General features: G+C 49.3%; 1 protein-coding gene across 2 annotated transcripts in view; it reads left to right on the forward strand.

The window, feature by feature from the left end:
* Positions 1 to 11,434, forward strand: part of PECAM1 (platelet and endothelial cell adhesion molecule 1) — a 55,355-nt gene that overhangs the window by 40,813 nt on the left and 3,108 nt on the right. For both annotated transcript variants that reach the window (XM_059380268.1, XM_059380267.1), the window contains one exon: positions 8,694 to 8,716. In XM_059380268.1, the coding sequence (XP_059236251.1) occupies positions 8,694 to 8,716 (23 nt within the window). The remainder of the gene's footprint in view (positions 1 to 8,693; positions 8,717 to 11,434) is intronic.

Consider the following 11,434-nt stretch of genomic DNA (forward strand, 5'->3'; position numbering starts at 1 on the left):
CTATAAGAACACACTGCCTGGGGGTGGGGGGGCGTAGATCTGCACCTTCCATTCTCCCTTTCTCTGGTGCTAGACCCCAGTTCAGTCCCCGTCTCCACCACTTCCCCCATGAAGATCCTCCCCCAGGACTGAACATGGTACCCAAGCAGACATGGAACTGGGGAAGCTCCCAGCAGTATCATTTTTGTTTCATCATTCTATCCCATTCTGGGGAAATGAATGGAACACAAAGACTCCTTTTACAATTCTGAAAATAGGTCACAGGCCAAAAGGCCAAAAGGAAATAGTCACTATGTGGATATCTTGCCTCAGACCTGTATTTAAGTGGATTTTCTGGGGAGCATTACAACTGGCCAGGAAGCTTCGGGACAGCCCAGCTACTCTGAGCAGGGTCTGCAGACCCACGGCCGAGGTGGTCTCAGGGCAAGTCCAGACCCGTGAGAATCAGAATCTTCAGAACCTGAACTCTAACAGGCTGGATTCCAGATACTGTTGACAATTGCTAACATTGGAGAAGCACTGTCTGAACCACGGGAGACCCCCTTTTCATCTGAAAGAGGAATCTCCCTTTAGTGAACATGTTTTTTTAATGGTATTTTCATGGGTAGAGCAGAAACTCAACCTCTTGAGGAACTTGACACTGAGTGACCAATTTTCAGAAAGCATCTCCGAGGGCAATTTTTGGTTTCAGTGTTTCATTTTGCAATCTCAATACATTCAGAGCCAGCAAAATGCAAATTGAGAAGTAAATAGACATTCTCTGTTCTTCCAGTGTAACAAAAAGCTAGAGCTCCAGTAGGGTTCACCCAATTGTATGAAAACACCCCTTCTGCTCTCCTAGAGGTCCCTGAGATCGTTCACATTTAATTGCTTTGGTTATACAAGAAGGACAGAAAGCTTATTATGTTGGAATATCTCTGAATCCTCACAGTAAGTCCCATTTTACAGATGAGGATACTGAGGCACAGAACAGTTGAAACACTTGCCCAAGTTCGCACAGGAAGCAGGTCCCCACACTGGCCCGCCCTGGAGGTGGATTTCCACGGTCTTGATCACAGATCAGGGAACTGCACTGCCTTTGGTTTTGGGGAAAGGAAGCTGGTGGATTGTGGAGCCCACAGGGGTTGCCTCCAGAGCGACCCCCCCCCACCACAGGAGACCCGCGGGAAGCCTGCAGTCTGCTGTGTCCTGAGCCTGCTGCTGGAGGCTCTTTACAGCTGGAAAAGGCCACCCCCAGTGTGCACCCCGAAGGGTGTGTGTTAGGTGCCCCGCAAATTAGGCTGGCAAAAGACAGGTTAACAGGAGAAAAACCAAGTGATGGGAAACTGCAGAGTGGTTAGAAGTGGGAGCTTATATAGGAAGTTAACCAAGAACAATAAAAATTTTTTGTAGGTGCTTTCTGCGTCCGTTGACTGTCATTTGCCTTCAGCTCATGTCATTTGCCTGTGCTGATGTGGCATGTTTGGAGGAGGCCTATTGTGATTTTCTACCCCTGCTTTAAGGCCGCTGTTCAGATGGGTTCCCTCAGGGTCCCCGGGCTGGTTCTCTAGGCCTGAGTCCTCGGTCCCCCGCTGTGGGAACCCAACTGCTCCCTCTGACCTAAGGCAGGAATGGACTGTAGGCTAACCCTGTAGGGATTTGGGGTGGTGAAGGGCCCTATTTTGCTGACAGACATCGGAGCCCCAGTCCCCGTGCGGCCACTTGGCAGCTGTGTGACTTTGACCAAGATATCTAACTCTTCTGAGACTCCAGTTTCTTCCACTGAGATTAAATGAGAGAAGTGGGGAGATGGTGCACATTACCCCAAGCACCAGTCCTCATAGTATCCCTGTCCTACAGTGAGCATCCAAGCCCTTTTAGCTGAAAGATGCCAGAGAAGCTTGAGCCCAGGCAGAGACTAGAGCCGTGTCCTGATTCCCGGCCAGGGCGCTCCCCCTGTGCAACCTGGGCGGAGTCAGTGGGGCCTTGGGCACCTCTGTAATCTGGTCTCCGACCCAGCACCCAGCTCCTGCCCAGTGTTTGGGGGTTATTGAGAGAGCCCTGGGTCTTGTAGTCAAATCCCCGGTGCTGCCTTGGAAGTCCCTGCTGGCCCCTCACTGAAGAGGCTCCGTCTTGGAAGCCTCAGGAGTTGCTGTTCTGGAACATTTCCTGCTGGGCTGCTGCTCCCCAGGGGGATGGGGGCCGGGGGCGGGGAGAGGCTGGCAGCCTCATATGCTACTCTATGTGCAAGCCTCAAAACCAGCTTGGGGTGGCGGGAGCTCTACTACTCTTCCTGTTCTGCAGATGGGGAAATGGGCCCAGAGGTTAAATAACTTGTCCCGGAGCAGATCCCAAGGCCAGCGGTTGGCAGAGCAGGTTGTCGGAGACAGGGAGGCTGGCTGCGGAGCGCGGCTCCTCACATCTCCTCTCCACGCTGCCGAACCGATGGACCACGCGCTGCTGCGTTTTCCAGCTCTCTGGTCGGCTTCCCATCATTACCAGTCTCCCTAGAGGAGTCGCCTCTGTTAAGAGTGACAGCCGGTATGGTCTGGGTGACCCTGGCTGAATCGTGGAACCTCTAGGGACCCTGGTCACTACCTCAGTGAGATGAGGGGCAGATGCCCGATCTAGATGGAGTGTTCCCAGGTCTGTTAAAACACAGACGGTGCAGCAAGCAGCCCCCTGAATTTTGGATTCAGTAGGTCTGGAGTGAGGCTACTTTGCATTCCTCACAGATTCTCACATATCTGGCTATTGGTCTGGGGACCACACTTCTAGAAGTTTCCGGGTTCCCTTCAGGTGATGCCACTCAAGTGCTTCTTGTTTGACCAGGTGGGGTCTTGGAGTCTTTCCCCCTCCTCAGCAGTCTTGGAAGGATCCCTCAGGGTTGGCAAGCAGAGAGAATCCTCCAACACGGGTGCATGGGTGCGGGTGTAGATGTGGAGGCGGGGGGGTGGAGAAGGGTGACAGCTAATAAAATAAGGGACCTAGTGAGGGTGGGTGTCTGGACAGGCCAGTGAGCAGGCTGCGTGCAGAGCTACGTCTTCTCTAACTTTTCCTTCTTAGATTTTTTTCCTTCCCACCTTAGTTTCTCAGTCCTCGCCACCTTCCAACTAGCCGCACTTCAGGGCTGGCTATTTTGGGAAATGGCTCACAGGGCGTAGTTCTGGCTCTTAACCCCCCTTTTTTCCCCTGAGTGATACAAAGGAAAACTGCTCCTCTAGATAAGCTAAAGGGCATCGGGCAGGCCTGCCTCCAAGGAGCAGCCCCAGGGCGGGGCTCTGGGTAGGACCAGCGCCCTGGGGAGAGGGTTGCGGGGCGACCGGCTGAGGGCTGGCGGTCATCTGGAGGCTGGGGGAGGAGCCAGGTCTTGGCAATCGTGGCTTTCGGCTCCAAGTTCCGCCTTGTCTGTGTGGGAGTTTTAACTGTGAGAAAACATACATCACACTTGGCATTTTAATCACTTTTAAGTGTACATTTCAGTGGCATTAAATATATTCACGCAATCCTACAATCATCATCACCATCCATCTCCAGAGCGGTTCCATCTTCCCAGAGTGAGACTTCATACCCAGTCAACAGTAACGCGTGACTCTCCCAGCCCCTGGCCACAACCATTCTCCTTTGCACGTCTCTGAATGTGACTAAGCTCCGCATTTTTATGTCAAATGAGGTAGTTGGATGGATGATCTTAAGTTGCCTTCCAGTCAGAACATTTGGAGAGTCTCGGTCCTGGCATTTGGAATTAATGGTCATTCGTCTTTGTTTTGGTCTGTCTGGAACCCTTCCCCTGAACATGTTGGTTCTAAGTGACTTCTAAGAGTTACTTTTTAGGTCCCTTGGAGCCAATCCCAATCTTTTACTCACCCTTGATTCCAAGACCCTATAGGTATTTGCACCTAAGCCTGAGTTTTCCTTCAAATCTGAATTAAGTCATGGATCTCCAGGCCCAACTCACTGTGCTTCTGCCGTGTTTGTGTTGGCTCACGTCCACCTGGATGGTTCTTTGCACTGTAATCCTGAGGGGAACACCCTAAGTTGGGAGATAGAGGCTTGGGTTGATTTTCAGCCCTGCCCTTATCCAGTTGTATGACTTGGCTCCCACCCCTCATTTTTCCCTTGGGTGTTACTTTTCTCATTTTCAATAAAATGTCCCTCGCTCATGTGGGACTGCTGCAGAACACTCTGTGTTCTCGGGAGTGTGCTGGGGCTAAGAGCTGTAGTGGGCAGGTGGGTAGGAGTAGTGGGTACTGTAGGGGGTAAAATGGGGAAGAAGAGGACATCTCTTCCAACCCAGTGTCCCCTGCTGGGTCGTGGTGGTTAGGTCTGCTCTTCTGCTGGGAATCTACTATTTCATTGACAAAGAGCTAAGCTAACATCTTGTCCCAGCCGTTAACTCCATCCAGGGCAAAGAAACCCCTGATCTTACAGTTCTCCCCTCTCCAACTCTTAGGTGATTCATTACAACATGTTAGGGAAAGAAGGAGAGGGGTTCTCAGTATTAGGAAATTTATTTCTGAAAGAAACCCCATTGAGAGAAGCCTAAGGAGAAGGGAAAGCAAGCCCTGGAAAAGAGCCAGAACGGGGTTGAGAAAGAGCTTCTGCATCTACGTAACCATGGGCAGGCTTAGCTAATGGAGACCACGCAGATAATTTCTCATAATTTGGTTCTGCAAGGATAGCATTTGGGTTTTTTTTATTAAGTACTTATTCTTTCTCCAGTGATTTGCCTGAGGTCAGGTTTGCAAATCCCAGTCAGCTACAGTGGCTCTGGTTTCAGCATCGGACCTGACTTTCCAGAAACAGGAACAAAGTCTGCTTTTATGTCTCTTGTTAAGCAGTAATGTAGGTAGTCCAAAAAGTGAGTGCTTAAAGAAAGTCATACAGGTTATAGTAACAGGAACCAATCGTTACTGCAGTTGTGACACTCTCATGTGTCACGCCTCTGAGTTCTCTCGATTTACATGGTGCTGCCCTCCCAGGGGGCTCGTTCATAGCTTTGGTGCTCTGAGGTACAGGGTGACTCGGCCTCAAGAGCCCCCCATTTCACCCCCAAACACCACCTCCCGAAAACCTCTTTGTTCACCTGCTGTCAGCTTCCTCCTCCTCTGACTAATCCAGGGAAAGGCTTGTTTTTCCTTTCCTCCCTTGCTCTCCTCGTGACAAGACCTAAAAGAGAGACATTACAGCGGGGCTGGGCAGGGAGCCTCTCCATGAAGGCGTGACTGCCTCTGACTTTCTCCACAACCTCACTCAGCCTGGTTGAACCTCATGCAAACTGCTGTTTCTGGCTACGCAGGAAAATGTCTATCTTTACTCTGAATCAGTGCCTGACATTTTCTAGTGCTCCTGCTCATTCTAAAGGCATTTCATAAAACGACTTGCTGCTCACCTCAGAGCAAAACCTATTCATGTATATTTACCTTGGATTTTAAAACTGAAGAATGAAGTGGTTTCCTACAATCAGAAACACAGTCAAGTTCTTCCCTATGAAAGAAATCAGGTCTAGGATGACATTTCCACTGCTGGGAGCACTGGTTCTCGAGGCAGGAGACATTTTTGGCTGTCATAATTTGGGCAGGGGGTGGAGGGTAGAAGGGGTGTTCTCACATCTAATGTATGGAGGCTGGGAATACTGCTAACCATCTTACAGTGGACGGGACAGCCCCCAGAGCAAAGAATGATCTAGCCCAAGGACACCTGGCTTGCTCAGTTGGAGGAGCAGGAGACTATTCATCTCAGGGTCATGAGTTTGAGCCTCACATTTAGTAGAGACTATTAAAAAATAATAAGTAGGGGCGCCTGGGTGGCTCAGTGGGTTAAGCCTCTGCCTTCAGCTCAGGTCATGGTCTCAGGGTCCTGGGATCGAGCCCCGTATCAGGCTCTCTGCTCAGCAGGGAGCCTGCTTCCCCCTCTGCCTCTGCCCGCCTCTCTGCCTACTTGTGATCTCTCTCTCTCTGTCAAATAAATAAATAAAATCTTATAAAAAAATAATAAGTAAACTCAGAAAAGAATGTCCCAGCCCAGAATGTCAATAATGCCAGTGTTTAAAACAAAAACAAAAACAAACCTGACTTATAAGAACTTAGCTCCTGTGAGTCTTCGAACAGGAGAGCTGGTTTTCCTTCCTGGATGCCTGGGTCCTTCTCAGAAGGTGTCCTGAGCACACCCCACTGAGAGCTCCCGGCCCTGGGAAGAGATGCCAAGTCCCTCTTCAGACATTAACTCTGGATGGGACACTAACCTATACCTTCCCATCCCGGTATCTGCTCACTCAGCCTTCGCCTTCTGCTCTGGCTTTTCCTGGTATTCCAGATGTTTCCAAAGGGGGTAGAAATTGACTATACTAAGAGTAGCTGTCATCAAGAAAGAATTATAGAGCAGAGGGCCTCTCTGTTCCAGCCCCTCTGGGAGGGAGAGAAGAGCACTTGGGGGTCAGTCCCCACCCATTCTGTGGGGTCCAGAGCCAATCAGGCCAGCGGTCACTGTCAAACCTGCCCCAGGTTGCTGTTTCCCACTTGAGAATCCAAGCAGGTAAAGAAGTACTTTGAAAAAAAAAAAAAAAAGATCCTATTTTTTTTTTTTTTAAGATTTTATTTATTTATTTGGGTGGGAGGGAGAGAGCATGAGCAGGGGGAGGGGCAGAGGGAGAGGGAGAAGCAGACTCCCCTAGAGCAGGGATCCTGATACGGGGCTCGATCCCAGGACTCCAGGATCTCAACCTGAGCTGAAGGCAGACACTTAGCTTAACTGACTAAGCCCCCCAGGCGCCCCCACCATATTTTATCTTTGTGGTGATTGCTCTATTACTGAAAAGAAGCAGAAACTACAAGTGTGCATAAACCTAGAGTTCCTTCAGTATGTACCAGCATATTCGAAGTTTTAGTATTTTATATTCATATTGCTTTAAGAAACAGCCTGAGACTCTCGCTTTCTTGTGTCTGATTGCAGAGCCGCTGGGGCTAAGGGGGAGTGGGAAGCATGGGGTCCTTTGGGTCCTTCCAGGTCAGGTTTGGGTTGGAGGTGGGAGTCCTGCCCGGGCCTCACTCAATGCGTGGAAGTTTATACAATGGCTTGACTTCGTGGTCAGGCTGATTCATCCATTTGGCCGTTGACGTCTGCCTCTGGCCCAGCCAGGACAGAAGGGGGCCCCTTAGGAACTTCTGGCCCTGTTCCCTCTCAAGGGGACGCACAATAGAGCTGTGATAAGACAGGGTTGGAGGGGGAAGTGGACTTTTGGAAACAGGATATTTTTAAATTAGAGAAAGAAACAGAAGGGTTGTGACTCCCGTTGCGACAGGTGGGCCCTGAGACTTCCCCAGACTCTGAAGGGACTGGGTTCAAGGTTGGACAGCAGAGCAGAAACTGAGGCCCCTTGGAACGCGACCGTCTATGACACTGAGGACTCGGAAGGGGGTGGGTGATGACGTTCCTGCCATTACCTCTTCCGCCTTCAGGAATGGCAACCACCCCCCATGCCCACATCTGCTTTCTTCCCCAGACCGGAAGTCCCCATAGTTTCTCTATCTCCAGGTTTGTGTCCATGGGGGTTGTTTGGGGAATCGGCCCCAACCATTTGGGCCCCTGTTCATTTAGAAACTATTAGTGGGCGGCCTGATCCTTTCCAAAGGGGCAAACCACAGTCTTCTCTTGCTTATGGTAGTGAAAACCATCTCTAACTAGTAGGCGAGCATGGCTCACTCTCACCATAATGTCTTCTGCGCTCCTTTGCTTTTCTTTACCTCATTCTGATTTTCCAGACCTCTGGTCAGGCCCATCTTCAGCACCGCAGCCTGGCCGGGGCTGCTGGTTCCCCCCACCGCACTCTGGCAAGAACATGGTGTTGAGACAGCCCTTGGGCCGTGTATCCCAAGAGCGATAGGTAATGTTTATACCTTGATCCCACTCCTGGGAATGGACAAACTATAGGAAATATGGAAATAGCTTTATTCCCAAAGAGGATATGGCAGCATTATTTAAAATAGTGAAAACTTGTAAAGAACCTAAATTTTTACAATAAGGAACTGGATAAGTAAACAATTGCACATCTATTTAATGATAATTACGCAGCTACTCCCAATTATGTCTAAGAAGGTGCCAGAGAATGTTCGTGGAATCGTGTTATGTAAGAAAGATAGGCTATGAAATGGCCGGTATTATATATCAGAACTCAGGGGGAAAAGAACCTCTGGAGAGCAGAAAATCACTGGAAGACAAAAGTATCAACAAGGTTTGAAGAGTAGAACCAGAGATCATGTTTATCTGCTACTTTCTACTTCCCTGTAGTTTTCAGGGTTTTTTCCCTGAAATACCTTAATGTGGTACTAATTTAAAAAACAAACAAAAACCTACTTAAGGGGCATCTGGCTGACTCAGTGGAATGTGTGACTCTTAATCTCAGGTCATGTTCAAGCCCCACCATGGGTGGAGAGATTACTTAAAAAATCAAATAAAATCTTTAAATTGTTTTCAATGTCTAGTGAGCTGCCAAGGACTTTATGGGCTTGTCATATGGGGCTACAGGGTCCAGAGGAAGCTGTCTGTGGGCAAAGGAGCCATCCAGCCATCTGGCTGAGGACCTAGAAAGCCTATGACTCTGGGCTTCTTCTGCATCCCACACCCCTTCCTTTTACCTTGGAGTTCCTGAGATTTGAGGGGAGGGGGCCTAAGGCACTCTGCATCTTCTCACCTCCCTGTTATCTTTTGTTTTGCAGATTTCATGGAAAACAGATATTCTGTAAGTATACATTTCATTAACATTTTTTTAAAATAGTCCAGTGAACACTGTAATATTTCTAAACTCACCCAGATTCCGTGTTCCCACGAATTACACCCCTACACCAGCCTTGTCTGTTTTATTAGACCAGGAGCCCCAGGTACGTCGCAACTACCCTGGGACAGGGAAGGCTTGGTCATCTGGCTGACAGGGTGCTCTGGGCCTGTTGTGGTTTCAAATACTCTCTCCCAAGGTTGCAACATTACATCTCAGCCCTCCTGTGAAGAGATACCCCCCATCCATCACCACCACCATGGGAATGGGAACCTAGGGCATGCCCTAGCTGCCCATGAGTAGAGTGCACAGTTCCTCCTAGTCCAGCTTCAGGTTTTGGAAGTGAGGCAGACTGGGGGGTGGGGGTGGGGGAGAGTCTGCTTGAGGAGAGGATCCAACAGCTCATTTAAACTTTGAAGTCTGGGAACCTACGCCAGTCACCCCAATACACCAGGCCTTCTGATCTCAAGGTCCTTGACCCAATGAGGGAATTAGATAAGTTAACACTGATGAGGAAGCAAGGTGGTCCTAACTCACCAGATGCTATGGAAATGCAGAAGAAAGACTGGCCTGGTTAGGGGTCTCCTCGCCAAGGAAGGGGTCGTTGGTATGGGCTGTGAGGAATGAGTCTCACTATATTTGCCAAGCAGCTCAGAATGGGGGAAGAAAGTGTGTGGGGGGCAAGTGCCAGGAAGAGGTCAGTTAGGGTTTGCATGCAAAGGATTCCAATGCCTCATTAAGTACAAGGTTTCACCCTGTAGAAAGCTGAGGATTTAGGAAGCTGCTACTTGGCAGATGGGAATGTTTTTTAAAAATGTAGAAATCCAAAGTTCGAATTTTGCCAAGACCTGTCTTCTGTCTTCCCACTCCTGACCTCTATACCAACTACCCAGCAGTGCGGGGGTTAACTCACTGGGCCTCTAGTACCTTGAGAAAAAAGGAACTGCTTCTTTAAGGTCTGGGAAGAACTCTATGCAAAATTGCTGGTCACCTTCCAATGGGCCCCCTGGCTTCCTTTGTTTAATTCTTATAAAAAAGGGAACTCCTTATGCCTTTGCTGGGCAGGAAACCACTGACATTCTTTTCATGGAGGAAAGCTATCAATCTGAGGAAAAGAGGAATGGAATGAATGTCTTTTTCCAGCTTAAACCCACCCAGACTCCTCAAACCAGAGACTCGCACTGGAAGGGCAGGGGGCCCAATTTACAGGTGGGCTTAACAGCCCGGCCAGGGTCAGCCAGCTAGGTCATAACAGGGCCAGGACTAGAACCTAGGTCAGATCTGCAGACTCCCTCGAAGAAGTGACATCACCCTTCAAGGCAGGTCTGCTGGATCTGCGGGACTGACTTATTTACTTTGTCTTTGATCCAAAGGGTCTCTCTGGACAAAGGCTCTGAACTCCAGGACAGATAGAACTTTCCTTTCCCCCAGAAGATGGCCCGTAGGTCCTGAAGTCTGCTCCCAGGATGCACCTGAGATCTCACTGGCAACCCAGTCTGCCCCACCCCAACCATAAAGCCTTTTTGGCGGGAGCTCTGGGGTGCCCAGCCCTTGGGAGAGAGATTTGAAATCTTTAAGCGAATGCATTTTGTCTATAAAAGCAGCAGGTATAGTTTTGCTAATAATCAGCTGGTGAGGGTCAGGAGAAAATTAATTCAATTGCCCAGCAGGGAAATGGGAGGAGATTTCCTTCCTGAAATCAAACCTGGCGATCATTCCCAGTTGTTTAATGGCCGTTGCTTCTGAAAACACATTGGAGGAAATATCTTAACAATGAGATAGCCACTTAGCCAAATACTAATTTAGTATTGTTTGACTTGCTTCAATGGCACATGCTGACTTCATTTTTCCTCTGCCATTTTTGCCTTGTTTATAAATTGTGCTTGTGGCCCAGGCAGACAGATAACGAGAAAGAGAACACCTTGTACTTGAACGGAAGGGGTGAATCTGGACCTTCCTGGGGCTCTGGATCTTGCAGACAGCCTTGCCTTCTCATTGCCAAAAGGCAGCTCCCCGTCACAACTGGCATTCTTCGCTCCAGGGAGCCAGCCGGCCCCTGGGCCGTGGTGGGAACTGGACTACGAAGGCCAGTCCTCCAGCCGTCTTTGGGGGTGATCCTGTCCTCCTCAAAGCTTCCCAATCTGTAAAACGTTGATGGTGAGACCAACATAAAACACTACCAGCGACCCAATTAAAAGGGTCTTAAGGGCAAAATCAGAAACAACGTGTGCAAAGTATTTTACAAACGCCCATATAAATGCAGCTTGGTTATCTCTTTAAAGACCTTTTTTGGGGCGCCTGGGTGGCTCAGTGGGTTAAAGCCTCTGCCTTTCGCTCAGGTCATGATCCCAGGGTCCTGGGATCAAGTCCCACATCAGGCTCTCTGCTCAGCAGGGAGCCAGCTTCCCCCTCTCGTCTCTGCCTACTTTTGATCTCTCTCTCTGTGTCAAATAAGTGAATTTTTTAAAATCTTAAAAAAAAAAAGATAAAGTCCTTTTCATCACTCTGGCCTTATGAGGTATGGATGGGGGATTTACATCCCTTAGCCCTGAAATGTCTCTTCACAGGATTCAACCAAAGCCAGGCTTTGACTTAAGAGCCGGAGACCCCCTCCTAACCCCCAAACCTAACCTTTCCCTGATGAGCCATTCACTAGCCATGTCACTTTGGGCAGGTTTCTTAACC

This window comes from Mustela nigripes, chromosome 16 (genome assembly GCF_022355385.1).
Source record: "Mustela nigripes isolate SB6536 chromosome 16, MUSNIG.SB6536, whole genome shotgun sequence".
NCBI classification, from domain to species: domain Eukaryota; kingdom Metazoa; phylum Chordata; class Mammalia; order Carnivora; family Mustelidae; genus Mustela; species Mustela nigripes.